We start from the raw sequence: 26,779 nt of genomic DNA, 5'->3' as shown, positions 1-26,779 counted from the left end.
AGTCATTAATTGAAAATCACATGAAAAACAGTGTTTTTTTTTCTTTATTTTGTACATATACGCATATATACATTATTTGACGGGCCTCTATGCAAGCCAAATCTTTCCCTTTTCTAAACATACATATTAATATTGTTCCAATATAAAGATGCCTCCTTTTTTTTCTCTCCCATTCTTTCGGTCTTGCTCTCTCTCAGACTTACGCAGTAAATTGTGCGCAGTTTTTTACGCAAATAATTGCGTACAACACACACAGATATCTCTCCATATCTAAATGCAATATAGAACAAGCACATGTAGGGGAGAGATGGCAGGAATAAAGGGTCTGAGGTGGGTTCTTAAAAAATCTAGCATCGCTGAATCGGCTATGGTAGCCATATCACAAAATTTTGCTTTGTACAAGTTTATTTTTAAATAAGAAAAGTGTTATAAAATCATAGAAGGGTTATTACCATAAGATTTTATTTAATTACTTAAAATCAAATTTACAAGCTATAATTTTTTCACTGTTTGCTAACCTTTTTTCCCTGATGGATAAAAGAAGAATAAAAGGGCTGAGTAAGCTGCTTTCTTTAAAGAGCCACTCTACTCTTGAATATTCTTTTAATGTCTGTATGTTCGTCCATTTTTTCATCATAAATCAGAGATGGTCTCATGATAAGTTTTTTGCTTATACCTTTTCAGCATATATTAATATTTATTTTCTAGCAATAGGGGGAAAAAATCACTTTAAAATCTATGGGTGCATAAATTTCCTCACACGTATCATATCAAACCACAAAAACCGCAAATGATTACAATAAAATTATTTAAAAAAAAAAAAAAAAAAATCCATTGCTTTTGTCTCGTCCTCGGGAGTATGTAAAATGAAATTCCTGTATAAAAATATCAAGTAGAAACATCTTTCAATGATAATTATGTGTCCTAGTTCAAATGTTTAATTCAAAAAAATATGTATGTTTTTTTTCAATATGAACAATAAAATGTCTATGAAAAATACATTTATGTCTGTCTGTAAATTACCATATGTTTGTCTGTCTGTCTGTCCTTGAGTATGAGAGTTGGGGGACTCTTAATGTTTTTATGATATGTATTTGTCATAAATTGTTTGTGTATGTGTCTGAGTGTTTGTGTGTTTGTGTGTGAGAGAGTTTTTTTTCCATGGTGAATTCCACGTGAGATATGTCATACAAAATTGATTATAAAACAAGGATAACAATATCTGTTATCTGTAACTGAAAAGCTCACCAAGTCAGACATTCCGAACATAGCGAACATTAATTATTTTACAATTTAATTTTGAAATGACTTATCGAAATGATTATAGAGTTACTACGCATTAAAGATTGAACCTCCATTCTACGTTATAATTGAAATTCAAAACAATTTTTATTACAGACTTACACAAGCAAATGCCGAAAAGCTTCGCTTAAAAAAAAGATACATTTACTTAAATATAAAAAAGTATTTTTATGCAGAGATACTAGGGTAGCACAAATGACCATAAATTTATAATTTCCCTAATTTTTTATTGCATTGTATGCTTTGGGGAGAAGATGGAGGTGTAGATTACCATATCTGTCATTGTCCGCTCCTTCCCTGGAATAATAAAAGTATATTTTAACGTCACACTATAGGATGTGTGTCTGTTTGTCTGTAGGTGAGAAATTTCCTACTCTCCATGCTGATTTACACGTGAGATATTTTATATTTGATGAAAGATTAATAAAATAGAGAAATAATTAAGATTTTCTTAACAGCCTGCTATATAAATATTGTCCCAGAAGTAATAGATACATTTATTTTACTAAATATCTATTAGGTGCGGTTCGTTGCTTAAATTCAACTTGCAAAAAATCTATATGCTGTTGGGGCATAATTTGGGAAAATACCAAGGAAAAATGGTTAGGAAGGGGAAAAAGTGATATATCCTTCAACAGCTGGAACTTTTTAACTCATCCCTGCATTGGCAAGATTTTAATAACATAGTTTTAAATTAAATGATTGATGAGTCTATGTATTTCTTGGTTTGAGATATTAAAAAACTTAAACTGACATCAAGTAGAGTGCACAGTTATTTACAAGGAGCATTTGAAATCTTGTGAATGATGAAAAAAGGAGGAAGCAGTTCTTCCCAGTATCTTGCTATTTTAGCAATATCTTTTCTATTTTAGGGGTTGTTGACACGCCACTACATTGCTTTTAGTATTAATGTTAATATTTTACTGTATTATATTTATAACGGGACATTGATATAATGAATATACTATTCTGATAAAAATTCTCTATTTGTTGACAAGTCTGTATAAATTTGTGTCACATTCTTGCAAAATTGATTGATGCTTTCAGAGGATTTCAATTAGATGTTCACATAATGTTGAAACGTTTTTGTAGGGTCGTATTTTTTAACAATAAATGTCTGCTTGATTTTTTATTATTTCAAATCATGCTTTTCTCCTTTCTTCCAAAAAGCTTCGCTCTTAATTTTAATATTTTACTAAATGTGACCATTTCTTCTATTTTTTACTAGTGGTAATATGTAGAGCAAAACACTTAAAATACCTAACCTAGATTTTGAAAAGCACTCTTAATTTCTTTCATAGCTGTCAATTTCTTTTTATCAAATATTTTCATGTTCATAAAATTTTATATGAGAAATGGTTTATTAATACTAAATGGTAAAATGCAAAAACAGTTTATACTGATTATGAAATGTTTTTTTATTTATTTGTTTTGAAAGTTTTTTTTACATTTTTATATCAAAAATTAAGCTAATGTTAAACTGAATTGAATAAAAAATACGGTGATACACAAAGCATTTTGTTGATATTCTAATTTCTAAGAAGTTTCAGCTACTCTATAGCGCACTATGCAGGATATAAATGTCTTTAAAGAACACACGGAAATTTGGACTCCGTTTAATCCGCTTTTTTATAATACTAGCGGCTTCGCCCCTAGCCTCTAGGGGCTTTGCCCCAAGAGGTTTAATCAAACCAATTTTTCGTATTTTACATTTAAAAGAAAATTTAAAAAAAAAAAAATTTTTTTTGGGGGGGGTTATTTTTCATTTTTTTGGGAGGTTGGGGGTGTCCCACCCCCCAAGAAAATAGTTATAAACCTTTCCGGGACCTATGAGAAGCTACCCTGTAAAGGAGAACCCGATCGGTTCAGCGGTTAGCGAGATCCTTCGCTACAAACAAACAGACAGACAAACAAACAAACATCGTTCTACTTTGTATTATAGATAATTATATCTTGGCTGCTATTAAAGATAGACAGTTGAATTTTTTGTAAAGATTCCTATGACATATGCACATCTAGTCTATGCATTGATTGTCCGTCTGTCTGTCGGTCATGTTTCAAAAGACATTAACCTTATTTCATAAAGGTTTCGTGATTCTCTTTGATTTGTTTTTCATAAAAATACTCTTAATAAAGAAGATGAGAACCAAATGTCTCATTCCATTTGGAACAATACTCAAACTTGTTATTTTAGTAAAATTCTTATAAATCATGATTATAAAGCGGATCATAAAGATCACAAACAAAATATCAACAAGGACAAAAGTTCACATTCATAGAATATGATGATATAGAATAATAAATCAAAGAAAGAAAATAAAGATAATCCTCTTGATAGAAATTAGGTATTTTAGACAATCGTGCAATGATAAGATAGCATGTTGAATATTTAAAGTATTGTTTATAATGAGACATATGTTACAGGAAACAATCGTTCTTGTTCAATCTTAATATACAATCGAGTAACATATTTTCTAAGTAAAGGTGTAAAAATTATTTAGTTTACAATCAATTTCCTTCCTTCATTAGAAAAATATTTTTATTTGTAAAAAAATTTAATTATTATTTGTGAATAACAAAGAAACTGTGGCTTTTATTATTAGAAAGGAAATCTAAATTGATTTTATTAGGGATTTTAATGGATAAGACAATGAACGATAAATTGATGTACATACCCAAGATAATAGTTATTTCTCGTATCGTATTATAAACGGATTTCCGCGGATATAGAATGTACAATTATAAGATTAAAGCTAGTTTTTTTTAGCCCCGAGGTTTCAAAGACCCGCCCAATTGAAAGGCGGCATCGGGTGTCCACTCCGTGAATATGCAGGCATTTAACCCCTGTCCCCTCTATTCGATTACTTTAATAATAAAGTCCCCTTCCTTAAGTTCCAAGCTTACAAAATAGATATCATTGAATATATTTTTTATACTAATTTCATGAAAATGTAATATAACAGAAATAAAATTATTTTCATATAAATGAATGTATTATTCTTTTACTTTAATGTTTGCATTGATTTGGAGAAAGATTAATTATTACCCTATCCTTGTAGAATATATCTATAATTCTTTATCAAATTTAACTCTAATTAAATAAGATAAAAATCATTGTCTCTAAAATTTTTTTTTTACTCGCGTGTTTTTTACTTATCAAAATACATAATATACTAAGCAAGAAAAAGATGCGTGAAGTACAACAATGAAGTATCACCAACCAGAAACAGGCACATTGTTTACGGTTCTTAGTGCCTAGCGAGCAAAGAACCTTTTTATTCATGTTATTTTAAAATAAATTAACAGTGCTTATCCCCTTCTGGAGGTCTCAACCCTACGGGGCTATCATTTACCCAATATAACCTAACCTAAACTGATGTAATATAAAAAATAAAAAAACGCTGAGAACTAATCCCCCCCCCCTTCCCCATCTTTTCTTCAAAATAATGGGGCTGGGTTTCTGTGACGGACTAGGCACTTTGAGAGAAACTGGTGTTATAAAAGTATTTGGCTATAACTCGAACTAATACCCCTCTTGACAACATCTATTGAAAACGCTATGCTTAAATTAGGGTCAACCTCATCTATTGAGCTGCTACGCTTTGACAATTGTAATTAAATGGTCAATCAACCTAAATAAAAACTTTCCCTTATCTATTTTTGTAAAACTTGTTTGATATAAATATACATATAGCATACATATCAGGGAACCAGGGAAGGGTAATTGAAAGATAATATAAATTTACAAGTTTCTATTGATATATTTAACATACACCCACTTAAAAGAATACCATACAAATGAACAGAAGATAGGTAATTTATATTCTATTAACCTATACCCGTATCCTAGGACTCAATGTTTGACCAAGACATTAGTTACAAGATAAACTTGAAAGGGGATGGATGTGAATATATCGAATTTTTAAAATAATATGTGAAATTTAATCCTTGTGACATTTGGGGACTTTGGGCTGTAATTAACACTTGTACCCAAATTTCCTAAAACTTTGAGAACAAATATTTGATTGTTTGGTTTGAAAATGGTAGACTCCAAACGTTTTAAACCAATATGATTTAACCTATAGAAGGGGTAATTTTGCTAACCTTGTTTTGGGATTTATATGAATTTATAATTTATTGTCTTTTACATTAAGATCTCTATACATTTATATTTTCTCTATAATAGACATCCGGGGATCTAGAGAACTGAAACTAAAAATATGTCTAATAAGGGAAAAGTTGATATGAATAAGAAATTAATCTTCACTACTTTGGAATTATATCAATATTTTAGTGAAAAAATAATTTTGTGAATTTTAGAAGGTAAAATGAAAGAGTTATATTTATTATTACTATGTATGGTGACTACTAGTTTGGGTAAAAATAAATCTGTAGATTTAGAGTTGGATTATGAAACAGGTAAACATTTGAGAGTCTTGGTTTATAATATATTTTAGATTTGAATTATATTAATCCATTTATTTTTAGACAAAAGTTTTATAAAATTTCTATCTTTTTAAAGAGCAAGAGGCTACGCCCCTAGAGGCCTTTAGAAAAGAAAAAATAGGGTCATTTTTTTGTAGAGTCGATTTCTCTTGGGAGGGTGTGGTACCCTCCTTAAAATAGTTTTAAACATTTCCAGGACCTATGAGATGCTACATTCTAAAGGAGAACCATATCTGTTTAGCTATCAGCGAGATCCTTTAGTACAAACAGAAAAACATTGTTGCTTTTTAAAATTTTCTGTTACTTTAAATCTGCTTCATTAATTTTCTTATTTTTGTTTTCCTTGATATCATAACCAATATTTCAATTTATTATTTATAAATCTAAAATGAATTCAATTTGTGAACAATAAAATTTTTGGATCTGTTTTAATTTATGGAGCAAATAATTACCGAGGTAAAAATGTATCTTTTTTAATTTTTTCAGCAAGCAGACTAGCAGGACTACCCCTTCACTGTGCTCATGTTGAGTACCCTAACAAGCTTAGCCAAGTTCTGGAAAATCAGACTGAACTTCTAGCTCCTTCAGGTAAATTACATGGAGGTAGGGGACAATGGACTGGAAATGATTATGCCCCCAAAAGTTTATAAAATTGTTCTGCCATTTGTAATATTGAATCTTTATTGGTTGCACAGGGTAATAAACATTTCCACGAAAAATGTTAATCTCAAATTTTGATCATGTTTTTTTGGAGCTACATTAATTAAGGGGATTACCAAATAATCTGGGGAGGTTGGGTGATTTTAAATTAAATTACTGATTTTATACATGTTGTTACATATCTATTATACATATTTGAATATTTCAATATTTAGAGTTGCATCCTATTTTCTATGGCTGTTTTGACTGGCATAGCTCTGTTCATGGTCATTGGCTACTTGCTAAGGTAAAAATTGATTAGTGGTGTGCACAGCAATTCACCATGGGTATAAAATCATTAGAGGGTAAAAAAGGGGGAAGGTAGACCTTCCCAATTTAGATTTTAAAAGGTATGTTGACATACCCCTACATATTTTGCCATACAAAAAATATCATTAAAAAATATTTTTTTATCATTTCTTGCTGTTAAGGTATACTCGCTTTTAAGAATGCATTAAATTTGTTTATTTTGTGTAAAATAATTGTTTGTTGTACAGGTCGCTAATTTGTTTCCAGACACAGAACTTCATCAGAATGTGAGAACTTTGTTTGCCCAACAATTTACAGAGGATAAGGTAAATGTAAACAATTTAAAAAATTGAATTGAAATAGCCGGCGTGCCCCTAGCTTCTAGAGTTTTTGTATTCTAATTTGGAGGTAAGGGGAGAGAAAACCAACTTAAAACCATCTCAAGACTAAGAAAGAGCCTGAAACCACCCCAAGACTAAATAAAAATAGCCTAAAAGCAATCCGGTCCTTTTGTGAAGCATACCTAAAAATGAAGAGATCAATTTGTTCAATGGTTAGCTAAATATTAACTACCAAAAAAATTACATCTTATATGTATAATATTTACTTTTAAGGTAGACATTTAATCAAACCCTTGAAAAAGCTAGATAGACAACTATATCTTGTACTGCTATATTAAATGATTTTTGTTTTTTAGGTTGCAACAGAATTGGCATATTTTAACAGGAAATGGGGCAAGTCATTCGAAAGAACTTATGGATGGGCTTGGCTACTTAAATTACAGGTTTTATATATATATATATTAATTGGGTTTAAAATTTTGGGCCCTTCCACATCCACATAAACTACCTTGTTGAACCCTGATATTAAGATATATTGAAAATAAGGGGGAGGGGAGTTTTTCGTTTGTTTATAACTTTAGGTCAAATTAGGTTAGGTATTGGGTACTGGGTAGCCCCGCAGGGGATATTACCCCCGCAGTGGTTAGACATAGGGAAAAAACTACCTACACTAGAGTGGGAGGGGGGAGGTAAAATTTGTGATCATTTCTTTGATCACTTTGATTAACTTCTCCTTTCAATAAAACTCATTTTATAAAAAAATAAAGACTCAGATTATTTATTTGGTAATATTTTAGCATTATATATCAAAGTTTGTACTTATTAACTACATTGTTTGTATCCTAATATCACTAAAATTGCAGGAAGAATTGGAATTATTCAAGGATGAGAAGTTTCAAGAATATGCACAAATATTAAAACCTCTAGGTAATAGGTTTTTCTTATCAAAGGTTTATAATTTTTTATAGAATACATTTCATCTACACTTAATGGTTTTTTTATCAAATAGTATCATAGACAGCTTTCCGCGGATATTGAAATAAAAAATCATATGATTTTTATGTTATTATTCGTGGGAACTTGTTTACAATACGATTCTGCCCCTTCGGGCTTACAAAACTTGTTATCTATGAATTTTACTTCAAAATTCGTGTAAAAAGTCTGTAATACGATTCTATGCATGATTTTTCAGTATGGCTGAGAACCGGTTCTAATCCAGCGGATATTAATTAATTTCGAAGCCTTACTGGAAATATAATTATAAAATTTTACTTTTTAAAAACAGCTCTAAGATGTCTGTTTGCAAAAATTATTATGTTGTCTTTTTTTAGCTGATTACATTGCTGATCTTTACATCGACTTTTTGCCAAGGTAATCCACAGATTAAATTTATTTAAATGTATTTAAATTATCAAAATTAATAACTATTTTTTTAGCTAAAATTCTTATCCAGAATGGTTGGTCAGTTAGAAATGCTTCATGGTTAGTTGTAAACTGCAAAGCGAAACATTCACTTTTAGATAAAAATGTTTTTGGGGAAAGTCATTACTAGGGGAGAATATTGAATAATTTTCCTTAGTACAGAATTTTTTTTGTTTTGTTTAATGGTACACCTTAGACACAATCTTCCTTATTAATTAAATTTTCATATATCATGTTATTTTAGATTATCATATCCAGTGAGAGTAGGAGAACATACCAACACAGCTTTTGGTCTAGTTTTTGCTTTAGATTATGCAAGGTACATTAAAAGTCCAGTAGGGAGTTAGCATTGGGCTATTCATTACACTAGTTCACAAAGTTTTATAATAATGTTTTCTTATTTGTTAGGGTTAAAAACATAAACGTTCAAGGGGGGGGGGGTAAAGTGGGGATTACACCCTCCATTTAAAATTTTCCCCTACCCTAGGTGTGCTGTAGGCACCCCCAACCATTTAGAAGGGAGTAAATCCCACCCCCCCAAAAAAAAAAAGCTTGGACGCCCCTGGTTAAAAACTTTTGGATCTTTTATTAGATTTTGATTGGCTGGTTCATTAAGTTTAGTGTCCAAACGTTCAAACCACTAATTTTAATTTACAGCAGGGGTAATTTTGTATAACATCATTGGGTATGTACATCAATTTATTGGCCAGTGTCTTATCCCTATAGATCCCTGATTTGAAGTTCATTTAAAGGCTTGGTATTGATGAATTGATGAAATGAAGCACCAAGTAAAGCACATAACCCCCCTTCCCTCTTGACTAATTGCTAACACATAAAGATACATTGGAGGGGGGGGGGGGTCAAACAATAATATCACTGAGGTAATGTTTCTACACTTATCATATAACATTGATAATTTAGTTTTTCTTTTATCTTTAGGTTAGATGGAAATGAGAAATTAATAGAGGTCATTAGAAATGTTTCACTTACCTTCTATACACCTGATTAGTAAGTATATCATCAGTACTGAAATATTTTTAGTAGCGAAGCAATTCTATAAGTGATTGTGTCCGTCCGTCTGTAGTACCTGGGTGGTGGCCTGTTTTTCATTATGAGTGCAAATAATTATAACTGAACGACCATTAACTTCCCCTTCCCTTATCCGTCCCTTCAAAATCCCCTCCCCTTACCCCAATTTTCAATTCATTCCAAAAATAAGGAGGGAAAGGTTCAGTGCTCGATGGGTACTTTGTGAGAAAGATCCCCTTAATTCTAAAAACCCTCACTATTAAATTTAATTCTTATATTTAAGACTTTTCTCCTTAAATATGACTTGTTTAGTGATTGTCCCCTGCGTTATGAGCCAAGCGGATACGACTTTTTGTCTCCTTGTCTTCAAGAAGCTGAAGTAATGTCAAAGTAAGTGGTCTTAATGTAGAAACTTTCTCTAGTGCAGTTAACGGTAAAATATTTCTGGGAACGATTATCTCCAAACATGTATGAACTTTTAAGGCTACTAGCTGCCAAACAGCTGAACGTACATGTTATTCCCGTACATACTTATCAGCTGCATGAGAAGTCCTATAAATAATCGTTGATAGCCAAGATCCAATGATGCACAGGAAAAGCTTGACTAAATTGAAAATTGTCTGTAATACGATGGTGTGTATGAATTTCAGGATGACTGATAACCTGTTCTAATCCAGCCATACTGGTTTCGAAGTCATACTAGAAAATCATAAACTTTCAGGATTCTGGATGATGATTTGGAGTATTCAGTTTGGTTGCAGAAATTCCTTCCACAACTTTTTGCAGAAAATTTTGTTCTAGAACCTGGCAAGGTAAGACGACTTATAAAAGAATATACCGCTGGAGTGAAATTGGTCCCGGGGTCGTTTTTGGCTATTTTACTGTCCTACCATAAATAATAGTGTTGTAAACAGGAATATATATAAATTAATAATTCTGGTAAAATTTACAACTTCATCTGATTCTACTGTCTCTTATAAACCAGGAATAAGATTAAGGTATAGTCAACAAGCGAAATAAATCTAAAAAAATATTTTGGCGGCGGATAAAAAATTTAGTCTTTACAAAGAAAAGTTGCCTTCAAAAATAAAGAAATAATGTGCTTAAATTACCAAATATATTTCGAATTAATTGCAGTTGTTGGTTACAGCTGCTTATAAACACAACCCAAGTTTCCATTATTTTCATATTTAGGATAAAATTTTAGAGCAAGAATCGAGTTTTTTTCCGCATATGATTCTTAGTGCCTCTCATAACTCATTAATAGAATGTCAGATTTTTTTCTGTGTATGGGAAGGGAGTCTTTTGTAATTGTTTGAAATTGTCAGTTTCTGTGTAGTAAAAGTTGTAGGTATTAAATAAGCAAAGCAACCTCATGAGAAATATATGTAGGTGGCAGACAGAACTGACGGTAAATTGGTTCACCTGGATGGATTAAACTTCTCCCGGGCCTGGGCTCTATACACCATCACAAAGAAACTCGATGATAAGGATATGGTAAGATCTAATTAACTAGCGCTTCTAGTATCTAAGCGCTCTGTTTTTGAGTGACAAAAATAGCACAAAACTACATTAATATTTAAAACTAAAAAGTCGCCTGAATTCATCCCGGGACGGGACGTATTTGAAGATTCCTAAAAGGTTCAATTGTTATGAAAATCTTACTACTTTATGTAGTAGGATGTACAAATAAGAATGACAACATACAAAAGAAACAAAGCACAAAATTAAACAGGAGCAGGAGCAGTACATTTTCGCATAGGGTTACGCTCAGATTGGCAGGCATCATTGTGGGGTAGCTTCTCTACTAAACAAATTTAACTGTGCGACACAGACAGAATATTGTTGCATACGTAACATCTATCGAACTACAGACGATTTTAAAGTAAATAGAAAGTAAATTTTTTAAAATATTATTTTCAGCATTTATTCCAACTCAGAGTATTATGCATAATTGATATCGGTTAGCAATAAAATAATAAATGTATTTTATCAATAATAAAAACCCTTCATTTTATACATTTATCAATTTAGAATATAAGATGCATTTCATTTTTAAATAACTAATTTATTTTTAAATAAATGTTTTATTTGCAAGTAAAGTTCTATATGTAGACGTATTAAAATAACACTATAATATTGTTCCCTCTTGCGATACTATTTGAAACTAACTTTTAAGGATAATAAGAACAAATTAACCCTTTCCTTCCGACCATACCAAAATTAATTTAAAACTGTATTTAGGTTGAAAGATTGAATGCTATTGGAGATGAACATATCCGAACTAGTATTGACAACGTTGTTGGTGAGTATAATTCAAATACTAATGACTGCGCCTATATAATACATATGTAGTTTATTTCTTTTAAAGATAATAATATTTTTTCAGGCGGTAAATCTATTTTTGCGCTATTAACCTGGAAGCCTCAAATTGCATGTCACATTAGTTTTAAAAAGATAGTTGACAAAAAAAATGGGAGGGTTGATTTTTTTCTAGGGGCGATTTCTCTTGGGAGTTGAAGGTACCCTATGACCTATACAAAGCTAAAGGAAAACCTGATTGGTAGAGCGGTTTGCTAGACCTTATGCTAACCTATAAATTTTTAAAATATATAGCTAAGTTATAAATCAGTTGCAGATGTGAATAAAAGGGATAATATAGAACTAATATCTATAATCAAATAACAATTTTCCTTTTATACTTTGGATTTCTGAATTTAGTTAATTTATTGATTATTTTAGGAAGTGATTATGCTGGCTCTCATTGGTTGGCCTCATTCTTGTTCCATGCCCTTGAGACCAGAAACTCGTAAATACACAACATTAAAGCTTGAGTTACTCAGGGATCTAAAGGGATAAGACAATGGCCGATAAATCGAAGGACAGTCCTAATGATTACACACAAACTTACCCCTTTCTTTATATTGCAATTAGTGATGGAAAAGTTTGGACACTTAACTAAATGAATAAACCAATCAAAATTCAATAAAAGTCCCCATGGTTGTTAAGCCAATTAATAAGAAAACGTTATTATAAGACTTTGGCATCTAGTGTAATAAGCAGCCTAATGTCCCCTCTATCTCTGAGAGTTGCTTCAGTTTTAAATTTCAAAGAAGTTGTATCAACTTTTTTTTTATAGCTAGCCGGTCCTTTTAGTAAGTAGTAGATGTAAAATTTTTCATAGAATTCAGATATGCAATCGGTTTTTTTGTAGACCTCTTATTTTTTAAGTAATTTAAGTTTTTTTTAAAAAAAATTAAGTCGATTTTAAGGTACTAAAATGCAACAAAAAAAAGAAAGAAAATGGCCATTATGAACAAAAATAGTAAGATCTTTAATTTGACACCTTACTTTTTCAATTCTGTCAGGTAATTATTGAAAAAATCGATTTTTTTAAACCCACGAGAATAAAAACTTTGAACTCAATTTTATCATTTCACAAGTAAAAAAATATGGGTTCATATATACCTTTAGAATCAGAAAAATATTACGAATCCATTGTAAGCAAAATTGAAAAAAAAAGTTTACAATATTGAATATAGTATATAAACTACAATAAAAGGAATTATATGAAAATATCATATTATATTGTACAGGCAACGTCTTAACTTTTGAATTGAGTATAAAAATGGGAAGGGGGTATAGAGGGGGTAAAGAGGGGGTAAAAAAGGGAAGACGATAGTGTTGCCAGAACAAAAAATACAATTGGCCATTTTTTAATTTTTTAATTTTTTTACTTTTTTTCAATTTTGCTTACAATGGATTCGTAATATTTTTCTGATTCTAAAGGTATATATGAACCCATGTTTTTTATGTCTGTTTGAGAAAATATTTAGGTCTAAAGTTTTTATTAAACCGAGGTTAAAAAAATAGATTTTTTCAATAATTACTCAACAGAATTTTAAAAGTAAGGTGTCAAATTAAAGATCTTACTATTTTTGTTCTTACTGGCCATTTTCTTCTTTTATTTTGTTGCGTTTTAGTACCTTAAAACCGACTTAATTATTTTTTAAAAAAACTTAAATTACTTAAAAAATAAGAGGTCTACAAAAAAACCGATTGCATATCTGAATTCTATGAAAAATTTTACATCTACTACTTACTAAAAGAACCGGCTAGCTATAAAAAAAAAGTTGATACACCTTCTTTAAAAACAAGTTAGCATATGCCAGGGTTGGAGGGGACATTGGACTGTAAATCACATTGGTACTCAATGTTTTATCTTATTTGTATAAACTTTGGGTACTTTGATTTAACTTTCATGGGTTGATTCCTAACTAATAGTGTCCAAACTTTTCAATTTAAAATTTTAATCTACAAAAATAGAAATATAGTTTATAATTTATGGGGATGTATTTTGATTTATTATCCATTGTCTTATCCAATAAAAACCTTGTTATGTATCTAACATGTATTTCTTCTGTTTGGATTAAGATATATCTTTTTTTTGATATATCAATATATCCTGTAACTATGTTTCTTTCTTTGTTATTTTTTATTAAATTTGAAGTAAAACTAACCTACTTAATTTGTGTTTATAATATCTTTAAAAATAAATTTTCAAGCTACTGTTTTAATCTTTTATTAGTCTATAAGTGTTCAATAAAGTAAGTTTACAATATTATTTTATATTAGAAGCCATAGGGCAGTGGGCATGATTTATATAATTTAAATTTGATCAGTTTTTAAAATGTAAAGTCTTGGATTTTCTTTTCTTGGGCTTGATTGTGGTTTGATAGAGGCTGCTGCTTGAATTAGATTTTTCTATGGCGTCTTTGTAGCTTGAGACCATAGGAAAACCTCGACACTTAAGAAATAGTTTAATATTAATGGTTTTATTATTACTTGGATTTTACACCAGATTATCATGTACTCTACTAAAGTGAAACTTGTAGACAGCTAAAATAACGATCACCCATTACCTAGTAGATTACCTCGTACGGGCGGGATTACAGTCAAGGACCTTTTCGACTTGGTGTACTGTCTAGGTCCTGGTCCAGCAATCTAGGAAAACTAAGGATGACTGTTACGCACCCTTCTCTGTCCAAACACCTAAGGATCTTAGGTTAAGTAACATCCAACAGACAACCAACTCTCTGTGATGCACGACCTTTGTCTGAGAAGTCCCAACTGTGCATGGTAAAGAGTTGGGCCTGTTTTGGGCCAAGGCATTCCCCCTACTTTAACTATTTATGTCGCGCATCTGACATAGCAGCAGTAGGAACCATTTCTAACGTCTTTAGTTATGACGCGGTGTCGGCCCGAGATTCGAACCTATCACCTTCCCGACGACGAGCGGATGCGCTACGTGTTGAGCCACGGTCGCGGGTAATGATCATCCATGTAAGCAACCTGAATTTATGACAATTTTCCCTCCTTTCTTTTGTATTTGTAAGAGACTCCCTTTATATTAATATTTACCTTATACATAGTATTAATCTTTCTAATATCTGTATCAGAAAGAGACTCTCTTTATATTAATATTTACCTTATACATAGTATTAATCTTTCTAATATCTGTATCAGAAAGAGATTCCCTTTATATTAATATTTACCTTATACATAGTATTAATCTTTCTAATATCTGTATCAGAAAGAGATTCCCTTTATATTAATATTTACCTTATACATAGTATTAATCTTTCTAATATCTGTATCAAAAAGAGACTCTCTTTATATTGATGTTTACCTTATACATAGTATTAATCTTTCTAATATCTGTATCAGAAAGAGACTCTCTTTATATTAATATTTACCTTATACATAGTATTAATCTTTCTAATATCTGTATCAAAAAGAGACTCTCTTTATATTGATGTTTACCTTATACATAGTATTAATCTTTCTAATATCTGTATCAAAAAGAGACTCTCTTTATATTGATGTTTACCTTATACATAGTATTAATCTTTCTAATATCTGTATCAGAAAGAGACTCCCTATATATTAATATTTACCTTATACATAGTAGTAATCTTTCTAATATCTGTATCAGAAAGAGATTCCCTTTATATTAATATTTACCTTATACATAGTATTAATCTTTCTAATATCTGTATCAGAAAGAGATTCCCTTTATATTAATATTTACCTTATACATAGTATTAATCTTTCTAATATCTGTATCAAAAAGAGACTCTCTTTATATTGATGTTTACCTTATACATAGTATTAATCTTTCTAATATCTGTATCAAAAAGAGACTCTCTTTATATTGATGTTTACCTTATACATAGTATTAATCTTTCTAATATCTGTATCAAAAAGAGACTCTCTTTATATTGATGTTTACCTTATACATAGTATTAATCTTTCTAATATCTGTATCAGAAAGAGACTCTCTTTATATTAATATTTACCTTATACATAGTATTAATCTTTCTAATATCTGTATCAAAAAGAGACTCTCTTTATATTGATGTTTACCTTATACATAGTATTAATCTTTCTAATATCTGTATCAAAAAGAGACTCTCTTTATATTGATGTTTACCTTATACATAGTATTAATCTTTCTAATATCTGTATCAGAAAGAGACTCCCTATATATTAATATTTACCTTATACATAGTAGTAATCTTTCTAATATCTGTATCAGAAAGAGATTCCCTTTATATTAATATTTACCTTATACATAGTATTAATCTTTCTAATATCTGTATCAGAAAGAGATTCCCTTTATATTAATATTTACCTTATACATAGTATTAATCTTTCTAATATCTGTATCAAAAAGAGACTCTCTTTATATTGATGTTTACCTTATACATAGTATTAATCTTTCTAATATCTGTATCAAAAAGAGACTCTCTTTATATTGATGTTTACCTTATACATAGTATTAATCTTTCTAATATCTGTATCAAAAAGAGACTCTCTTTATATTGATGTTTACCTTATACATAGTATTAATCTTTCTAATATCTGTATCAGAAAGAGACTCTCTTTATATTAATATTTACCTTATACATAGTATTAATCTTTCTAATATCTGTATCAAAAAGAGACTCTCTTTATATTGATGTTTACCTTATACATAGTATTAATCTTTCTAATATCTGTATCAAAAAGAGACTCTCTTTATATTGATGTTTACCTTATACATAGTATTAATCTTTCTAATATCTGTATCAGAAAGAGACTCCCTATATATTAATATTTACCTTATACATAGTAGTAATCTTTCTAATATCTGTATCAGAAAGAGATTCCCTTTATATTAATATTTACCTTATACATAGTATTAATCTTTCTAATATCTGTATCAGAAAGAGATTCCCTTTATATTAATATTTACCTTATACATAGTATTAATCTTTCTAATATCTGTATCAAAAAGAGACTCTCTTTATATTGATGTTTACCTTATACATAGTATTAATCTTTCTAATATCTGTATCAAAAAGAGACTCTCTTTATATTGATGTTTACCTTATACATAGTATTAATCTTTCTAATATCTGTATCAAAAAGAGACTCTCTTTATATTGATGTTTACCTTATACATAGTATTAATCTTTCTAATATCTGTATCAGAAAGAGACTCTCTTTATATTAATATTTACCTTATACATAGTATTAATCTTTCTAATATCTGTATCAAAAAGAGACTCTCTTTATATTGATGTTTACCTTATACATAGTATTAATCTTTCTAATATCTGTATCAAAAAGAGACTCTCTTTATATTGATGTTTACCTTATACATAGTATTAATCTTTCTAATATCTGTATCAGAAAGAGACTCTCTTTATATTAATATTTACCTTATACATATTATTAATCTTTCTCATAGCTGTATCAGAAAGAGACTCTCTTTATATTAATATTTACCTTATACATAGTATTAATCTTTCTAATATCTGTATCAGAAAGAGACTCTCTTTATATTAATATTTACCTTATACATAGTATTAATCTTTCTAATATCTGTATCAGAAAGAGACTCTCTTTATATTAATATTTACCTTATACATAGTATTAATCTTTCTAATATCTGTATCAGAAAGAGACTCCCTTTATATTAATATTTACCTTATATATAGTATTTATTCTTCTAATATCTGTATCAGAAAGAGACTCCCTATATATTAATATTTACCTTATACATAGTATTAATCTTTCTAATATCTGTATCAGAAAGAGACTCCCTTTGTCCTAGTTCGCATCCCAAATCTTCCATTAAATCTGTTCTTTTAACGTCAATTGTTGGACTGCTTTCATCCTAAAGAAAACGTTGAAGTATAAATATTCAAAAGCATTTCTGGCCAGGGTAATTAAAGTTAAATAATTTTGTACTTCCTCTATTTTGTCGACCCTCCCCTTCTTTCAATTTTAGTCTTAAAGATAAATTTTAAAAATGGTGGGGAAGTAATATCATTTTTTTCTAGTAGCAAATTTATTATGTGAGGGTACTCTCTTGATCAGTCCTTACAGTCTATAGGTGGTGGTGCCCTCTTCAAAAATAGTTATAGACCTTCCCAATACTCCCAATACTTATGAGAAGCTACACTGTAAAGGATAATAATTGAGCGGTTAGCGGGATCCTTCTGTACAAATAGGAGTAAATAACCAGCAATTGCTTGGTTAGAAATTCAGAATAGGGGTCATGCAAAGGTTGCATCAGCATCATCAAAAGGTTGCCTATTTATCACACATGAATTGGTTAACCTGGCATTTCAAACCTACCTTAGCAAAAACTGTTGGTCCAAAATGCATGATAGAACAGAGATCATATTCAGCACCTGCGTGATCACTATCTGGAAAAATAATAGTTATTTATCGCACTGTATTATAGACAGATTTCTGCGGATTTGAAAATGATAAATTATACAATAAACAGTTTTTAACCCCCAAGATGCCGAAGGCCAGGTCTAGCAAAACTGGCTTTAATTGTATGATTTTTATCTTAATATTCGTGGTAAATTGTCTGTTATACGATGATATACATAATTTTTCAGTATGGCTGAGAAGTAGATCTAATCCAGCGGAAAACATATTCTTGTTCTTTAACTAGCTGCTGATTCTCATAATCTAGGTGCTCTGTATCCGTAAGGATTAGAAACTTGAACATGAAAATAGCCTTGAAACATCCGAAATAAAATAGCATACATTTAAAGCTTTACGACAGAACTGAATCAGTTCATTCATTAAGGAAATCTTAACGAACAAATAAAAAACCTTGTTAATAGAATAGAATTCGAGTATTAACATGGGTAATTAAAATACAAAAGGGAAGGAGAATGAGAGTAGAGACGGAAGGCGAAATGAAAAAAAAGTTTGAAGGTAATGTAGAGTAGCTGTGACCTTGTAAATGATATATTTAAATTTATTCGGTGCACCATACACCAGGAAGGAAGGGGGACATTGGACTGTAAATTACATTGGTACCAAAAGTTTTATAAACAATCTAATTTGTTAGCTTAAAAACTTTGGGTACTTTCAATAAATCTGATTGGTGAATTCTAAACTAGTTGTGTCCAAGCATTTCAACCACTAATATTAATCTATAGAAGGAATAATCTTCTTTATCATCCTTGTGGGTGTTAATCAATAAACTAAGAGAATTTCACAATTGATCAAACCTTGGGATGAATATTTAGCAAAATTATCTTGGAAGTCATAGCCAACGTTGTTCCAATTTATTGATATGTAATCATCTCTAAAATAAATATATGTAGTAAATATGTAAAGAAGTAGAGTATATGTCCATCTGTCTTTACCGAAATATAAGTATTACAATGGATTTATTATCAATGGATCTTACACCAGATTATCATGTAATCTAATTAAATGAATAGAATCTTGTAGCTGGCTACCCTCCACCCCTTTTACCCAATCCCATCCCCTTCTACTGGATGAACAAATGGACCATTAAAATATATCCATGTTAGCAACCTACATTGATAATATCCATGTATATTCTATATCTATTTGTATTGCTACCCCTTGGAAGATTGAGGTAAGCTAATCACTTTAAAATATTTTTTCCACTTTAGGATTTTTTAAAAATGTAATGATTTGGTAACCGTACAACACCTTCCCTATGCGCATCCGCTTGTGTTAGAAAAAATTGAGCACAAAAAAATATAGAACGTTAGACGTGTAAATAAAAGGAAAGAGAGAGGATTAAAGAAAAGATAAAGAAATATTTCGAAAATAGAGGTTGAAAGACGACGCATAAAAAAATTTGCAAATCTAAAAGGTAGATTAGAAAGAAAATCAGGTAGTCTGTGTAAATGTACCTGTCTAATCTACTTTGTTCGTGTATAAAACCAAGGGTGTGCAACAATTCATGTAGAACACCACCTAAAAAATATCAAACCCCTTTTCCATGTTATCATTATATAGATATGTAATTTCAATGTTTACTATATGGTTTTAATAAAAAGTTGCCGTGGCTGACACAATATTGATAAATTGACAGTATAACTATGTACAATACATACTTATGTTGACATAATAACAACTTGATTTTTTTGCCCTGTGTTTCATTTGTTCAGTTTGCTTGTTCTTCTTGTTAAGGAGTTAACGAAACTTTAGGCATTTGTCTTAGTCAGGGTCTTATTATATTATATTTTTTACATTTGTTAATAATCTATTCTTCCCCAAAAATTTTTCACCTAGATAGATGCACTTTTTAGCCAGTGAAATATCCTGCCTGCCACTCAACATTCCTATACTACTCCAACAGTCGTCTCCCTAAATATCATGGAGAAAATAAAAGTAGTAGTAATCAGGGCTCGTCAGCAGGGCGATAGCCTCTGTCAAATCGTCATTTTATAACTTTAAAATTCCGCTAAAGTGGTCCATAAAAAGGCAATCCATCTTTTAGGAATTTATCTTTTTCGCACAAAAAGGTTTAAATTTGAAGCTTATTCGTGGCTGAGGCGTGGCTGCAGAGCCATGGTGGTAATATTACAATTCTATTATACAAAGTAGTAAGGTTTATTTTTGTCTGAAGCTTAAGATATCCGAAAAAATACTGAACTGATTGAATTCTCCTTATTGGAAGAGCTTTACATAGGTCCCGGGAAGGTTTCGGGCTGTTTTATTGTTAGATTTAAGCCTTATGGTAGTTTAAAAGCTTTTTTTCTATCCCTTACCCCTTTCAATACAGAGTCCCTAGGAACCTAGATGCTAGTAGAATGTAAAGATAGATTAAGCTTTTCATATTTGACGGGTATTCTCATTAAATCATTGGGTATTGTTTAATTACTTTAAGAATTATATTTTAATCAATTTATTTAGTCTTTGGATAACAATCTTTCATTGATTGAACGAACAATAATAACATGCCCCTTTTATACAGTAGCGGCGTCATAGACGTCCAAGGGGGTGGGGTGAAGTGGGGATTACCCCCCCCCCCAAAAAAAAAAACGAATTACCCCCCCCTTAAAAAAATCCCCCCCCCCCCCCCCAAAAAAAAAAACCTTGGACGCCCCTGAGCTGCGTTATTACCTAAGTATTAACTATTTTCTTGCATTATTTTTACCTTTAAAATATTCACATAATTTTGTTCTTTGATCTTTTGTAATTCACACTGTTTAAACCTTTTAAATGAATATAGCATAATCTAAAAAATATATATAGTGAATTTAGGTTTTAAAATTTTCATCTTTTTTTACCTGATACAAGTCTTGTCTTGAATAACCTGGTAATTAAAATATTAAAGAAATGTTAAAGAAATACATAAAAAATAAAGAATTATATTTGGATATAAACGGTCAAGACCAATTTTCCTTTGAAATTTCGTTTTACTATTCTAGTGTTGTGTAGGGGCGAAGAGAATCAAAACAAAAAAAAACAATGATACCTGAAAAGCCTGCATAATGATGTCAACATCCTTTTTGGAAAAATCTCCAGAAAGCTTGTACGGAACTACTCCATTTGTCCACTGTATGAGAAATTTTTAAAATTAGATATAAAAAGTACCATATTATAATTTGTTCTCTTCAGGGATCAAAAAGATTAAGACAATGAACGATATATTAATTAAAATTTTCCAAATAGTGATTACCTTTTCTGTAGAATAAAATTATAAGCAGAAAAGTTTGTACTAATAATCAAGATTTTTAAAAATTCTCGGAATTTTTAAGCCAACAAATTAGAAAACGTGTTTATTGCGCCCTTTAACTGAAACCATTGTCACTTGTTTTTTTTCTGAATTAGTGCAATCTTATCTATTTAACCCTATAAATATTAAAGAAATTTTCTAAGATGATATACTAATTTATCTTGCCATGTGTTTGTCATCGGGATTAGTGCTGTAGTTAGCTATATCTCCTTCAAATAGAGTTGGAGATTCTAGGCCATCATCGTCCAATATCACATCAAACCCACTAAAATAATACCATCAACATCTATTATCTCTAAACAAGCCATGTGATTTGGCGCCAATTTGTCATTAAAACAATGAAATATTTTGGTGCTATATAGATTAAAATCTATATTTGTGCACTTTGGACTTAAAGAATGCATTTGACTGTAAAATATTTTATTATATTTACAATCACTGCACAGTACATAAACAGCGTAATTAAGCAGAGATCTTGAAAAATAAGACAATTTAAAAAAAATTATTATACACAAAATTACCCCTTCAAAATATTACAATAAGTGGTTAAAACGTTTGGACACTCAACTAAATAAACCAAACAATAAGAAATCAAATGTTCATTTATGTTAACCTCTCAGAGGCATGCACAGAAATTTTTACCTTTGATAATCCATGTGATCTTCAGGAAGGCTTTGTTCATAGGATTCAAATTGAAATTGGTTATCTTCATAATCATGTTTCACTATTATAAACAGTAATAAATATTTTGATCAATAATATTCATAGATCACAAAGACCAACCATAAAACCGACGTTTTGCGCGTGGCTGCCTAACCCTGATAAAACAATAAATGAATTGAGGGGGCATGAGCTATATGTATCTCTGCCCACGGGGTGGGGACCCTGTCATAATTTTGTATTGGGTCTTTAAAATCAACTAATAGCGTCGGAAATAAAAATACAGCCAAGTGAAAACAATTTGCTAGCATACGAAAGGGGTCTCCACCAAGTAGTTGTCTGGATTAAACATCTAGACTTATATACATTTATATAATTTATACAAATCATTTTTTGTATGGTGTCAAGGCATATTTTACCTTTTTCTCCTGAAATATATTTATCTTCTTTACTTTCAGTCTCTATTAGAAAATGTTTAGGGTTTACATTTTTCTTTCCGTCTTCCTCGCCTTGGTTAAAAGTAGATATTAAGTATGAATGAACGGACGAAAAGTCAAATAGCCGGACAAACAAACATTAAGAGAAATATCTTTAATCAATACTATTTAGGAGCCTGGACAGAAATACATTGCATGCTACTTATATCAATATAATTATACAATACACAATGCTGAACTATACTACGTAGACGTCTTATATTTTAAAACTACATTGCATAAGTGCTACCTTTTAATGTTGTTCCTAATTTTCCTTGGAATCAACAATTCAAAATTCAAATTAGTGGAAGTAATTAATATAATATGTCAAAATTGGAGGCAAATTGATGGGAATAAGAACTTGTCATGATTATAATGCTGAAATGCTTAAAATATTGTACATGAATTATCCTGGAGGAAAACACTGCGATTTAAACATACTTAAGCAAATAACTGACACGCACTAGAAAAGCCATCATTATAACAACAAGTTTAATACTTTTGAACAAATTCGTTCTTGTTTTTAAACATACCTGTTTGGATAAGAAACATTTTAGACGAAATAACTCCCCATAGCGCAAATTTGATCCAAAATATACAAAACATTTAATTATAATTTTTAACTACTATAATTTGTACTGAACAGAAATGTTTGAACGGGAAGAATAATACATACTAAATGAAGAACTCTATATTAATAGGACAATAGAACATTAGTTAAGTTTACGATTTTATTACTAGGATATTGTTCCGATAGGCAAGAACCGCACTTTGATCTCTTAGCTTGTAGTTTTTGTGAAGCGCAGCTACTCTGTAGGTCATTGAATTGTTATTGATTTTTCTAGATTGTCTAAAGTAGTAAGGTTTATTTGTTTTTTTTTACGTTAAGATCCCAAAAACAACTGAAACTATTGTTTCTCAATTTAAATGAAGGTTCACATAGGTTTCGGGATGGTTTTAGACAATTGCATTTCTAAATTTAAGTTTTGAGCTCTATTTCTGCCCACTATACTCTCCTCTATAAAATACTCAGCCCCTAGAGGCAAGGGACGAATCTACTAGACTCATAAGGTATCTTGTCATGTTTAAAAACTATGGCAATAAGGGTCACCTTTTTAATAAATGAAAGAAATACTATCATCTTTATTATTGAACGTAGTAATAAAGAGATATTCTTTTATTTAATCTCTATTAGATAAAGTGTTAAGATACAAAAAAACTGAAGTAAGGTCAATTTAGGTTACTAACATGGACATCACTTAGTGATCAATTCCTTCATACAGTTGAAGGGCAGGGAATGGGGTGGATGGGTGTGATCGATATTCCAGCCAGCTGCAAGTTTCACTTTATTGGAGTACATGATAATTTGGTGCAAGATCCAAGTATAAATACATAAATCCATTTGGATATTGGAATTTTGTGTCGTTAATTTAGGTCCTAAATAATAATATATTAGGGATGGCAATCCGTCTTATTTTTGGCGGATTCCGGATTCTAGCAATATTTTTAAAGGCTTTTTTTCAAATAAAAAAAATTAAGTGCTACATATGTCCTAAAAATTAATATTCTTGGTGTTCTCTATAATTTACTTCCGAGAATAGAACCAAATTTAAAAGATATTATATATAATGATGGTAATCTTTGCCTTTAAAAAGGCGGAGTTGAAGGAAAAAACTCAAGACGCTAATTTTAACCCATCAATTAAGAATCCGAATCCGCTATTAAAAAACGGATTCCAAAATTGACCAAAAATTGGGCGGTTTCCGGATACGGATTGTCAACCCTAAAATATACATATAGTCCTCAGATATTAGTTAATAGGTTTCTCCGTGGTCGGGGGAGGGAAGTCATAAGGACAGGGATCTAAATGATAAGACAATGGAGGATTAATTAATGATGATAAAACAAAAACACATTGTGTAGATTATTATCTTAGTTGAAAACTTTGGACTAATATAGTTTCAAACTAACCAATATAACTTAATCGCTTAATTAATACTTTGATGTTGCTCCAGATTTTCATGTACTCTGGTAAAGTGATGCTCGCAGCTGGCTAAAATAACGATTCCCCAATCCAGCCCCTCCTACTAGATGTAAATGGCCAGTAAATAATGTCCATGTTAGCTACCTAAATTGACGACAAATTTTCTCCTGTCAATATAACCACAACCCAATATAGGAAGCTTTAATTTAGTTGGGAGTTTCCCTTTACACTGCTTTATTATGTACAACCTATCTCATAATTGAATTTATTACTAATGTTTTACCATACATTATTATTATTATTATAGTACATAAAGTATAATACTATTCTTAGTTAAAGGATTTCCGGTTCAGTAAGGTATTTTTCAGGGCAGCTTCAGCAAGTTTCTGTTAATAACAAAATTCAAGATCAGATACAGTTATTTGTACCAAATCCTGACCGGATTTCAGATAATAATGATATGACATTAGGCTGTAAATTATAATGGCATTCTAAGGTTTTATAAACACGGTCTATCATTCGTTGGCTTACAAACTTTGGTCATTTTTATCCATTCTTCATTGGGTACCAAAAACCTTTTCCGCCATTGATTAATTTGTCGTCTTTTGTTGCCTCGATCCCTTATAGTAAATAAATAAATCAAACAATATGAATTTTAAAGAGAATACGTTTATTAGATATAAAAATAGAAATACATACATAACACGATAACATATACATTTTGAGTCACAAAATACGTTAATAAATGTCAAATACTTATAATAATACTTGTACTGTATGGCGTTACAAATATTTCAAAAAAATACAGGGTTGTAAATTCTACATGGGGGGGGGGGGTATAAAAAAATATGTGGGATGGCGAAAAATGAGAAAATAAAGAGTTCTGAAAACAATTTTTCCATTTTATTTCCCTACTGTGGGGGAAAAACTCAAAAATATTTGGGAGGAGGGAAAAAATGAAAAAATAAGAGTACATACAAAAAATATTTTACTATTTTATTTCCTTACTGTGGGGGAAAAAACTGAAAAAATATGTGGGAGAGGTAAAAAAATGAATAAAATAAAGAGTACATACGAAAAATATTCTTCTCCCTCCTTAGGGTAAAATTAGGGTTAGGGGAAATAAATGAAATATTTTGCAGCCGGAAAAAAATGAATCTTGTGCAGAATATACATTGACAACCCTGAATAAATATTAGAGGTATATATGCAAAATCTAAAAGTAAAATAAACACATTACGTTATTGAAGTACATTATTTTAAAATATCAAATTGCGCTATCACACGAAATATCAATACAATGATAATCCCCCCTCTCCACCTTTGAAATGAATTGAAAATTAAATATTAGTGGAAAAGGATAGTTTTTAGTTTGCTTGTAAGAGTTAGGGTCGGCCGCTGGCGTTAGGCAATGGTATAGTAAAAAAGACTACACTACCCTATATTTCCAATTTATATAAAAAATAAGAAGGGAGGGAGGAGGATGCTTAACCGGCCACTTGTGAAAAAGCACCTATTAAAACATATTATCTCTATTGAAAAGAATGAAATTTTTATTTGTGATTGCTTTAGTGATGTTTGAATATATTTTAACTTTTCACAGCACGATTGTTAAATTTTAATAACACACAAAAATATAAAAATGAGGCCTGCTGCAAATATTTACATAAAGAAAATACGAGTTACATGTAACAAATAAACACTTTTTTCTGAGGTTTTTTACAGTATTAAATGCCCATTTTTACCCATGTTATAATTGGACAAATTTGCGACATAAGAAGGGATAGATGAATGTAAGATTTTAGTATTAAAGAAACATTTTTAAAACTTTTAAATGAAGAAGAAAATGAAATATTCATGAGATTTCATTATTAAAAAAGAATTTTTAATTTTTTGTCTTTCCTTTCCTATTTGTTAATAATTTCTCTTCACTTTTCAAATATACGTACAGGTTCAGTTATCAACTATTTAACAGAACTTTTAAAAAATCCAAACATTTTCTACCTACCTTTTGGTTTTAATTGTTAATGAAGAAGGGATAGGTATTAAAATAAAAGTATAAAAATTTTGGCGAATGTAGGCGGTCTACATAAAG

At 30.3% G+C, this 26,779-nt stretch overlaps 2 protein-coding genes across 3 annotated transcripts; one reads left to right on the top strand and one right to left on the bottom strand.

The window, feature by feature from the left end:
* Window positions 1-5,601: 5,601 nt before the first annotated feature.
* LOC145314252 (uncharacterized) lies at window positions 5,602-13,010 on the top strand. Of its 2 annotated transcripts, XM_080154094.1 has the most exons (14): window positions 5,602-5,721; window positions 6,235-6,336; window positions 6,624-6,694; window positions 6,945-7,022; window positions 7,394-7,480; window positions 7,901-7,964; window positions 8,369-8,408; window positions 8,704-8,778; window positions 9,399-9,467; window positions 9,801-9,878; window positions 10,210-10,300; window positions 10,881-10,985; window positions 11,733-11,793; window positions 12,231-13,010. In XM_080154094.1, the coding sequence occupies exons 1-14, from the start codon at window positions 5,631-5,633 to the stop codon at window positions 12,299-12,301; spliced, it is 1,083 nt and encodes a 360-aa protein (XP_080010220.1). In that variant the 5' UTR covers window positions 5,602-5,630; the 3' UTR covers window positions 12,302-13,010. The 2 variants fall into 2 exon arrangements, with proteins under 2 accessions (XP_080010220.1, XP_080010221.1); XM_080154095.1 differs by lacking the exon at window positions 8,704-8,778.
* A 1,044-nt stretch (window positions 13,011-14,054) lies between these two features.
* On the bottom strand, window positions 14,055-23,438 carry LOC145314253 (hatching enzyme 1.2-like). Its single transcript, XM_080154097.1, has 13 exons — window positions 23,234-23,438; window positions 22,644-22,733; window positions 22,207-22,288; window positions 21,730-21,829; window positions 21,304-21,384; window positions 21,116-21,141; window positions 20,983-21,040; window positions 20,111-20,189; window positions 19,733-19,796; window positions 19,073-19,149; window positions 18,177-18,247; window positions 17,590-17,712; window positions 14,055-14,295 (listed from the first exon to the last, which is right to left on the bottom strand). The coding sequence occupies exons 1-13, from the start codon at window positions 23,304-23,306 to the stop codon at window positions 14,167-14,169; spliced, it is 1,053 nt and encodes a 350-aa protein (XP_080010223.1). The 5' UTR covers window positions 23,307-23,438; the 3' UTR covers window positions 14,055-14,166.
* Between the last annotated feature and the right edge of the window lie 3,341 nt (window positions 23,439-26,779).

The sequence above is a fragment of the Acartia tonsa genome, chromosome 3 (assembly GCF_053477335.1).
Source record: "Acartia tonsa isolate MP-2025a chromosome 3, ASM5347733v1, whole genome shotgun sequence".
NCBI lineage: Eukaryota > Metazoa > Arthropoda > Copepoda > Calanoida > Acartiidae > Acartia > Acartia tonsa.
The sequence above is the reverse complement of the archived record's forward strand: the minus strand, read 5'-3'. Positions and strand labels throughout refer to the sequence as shown.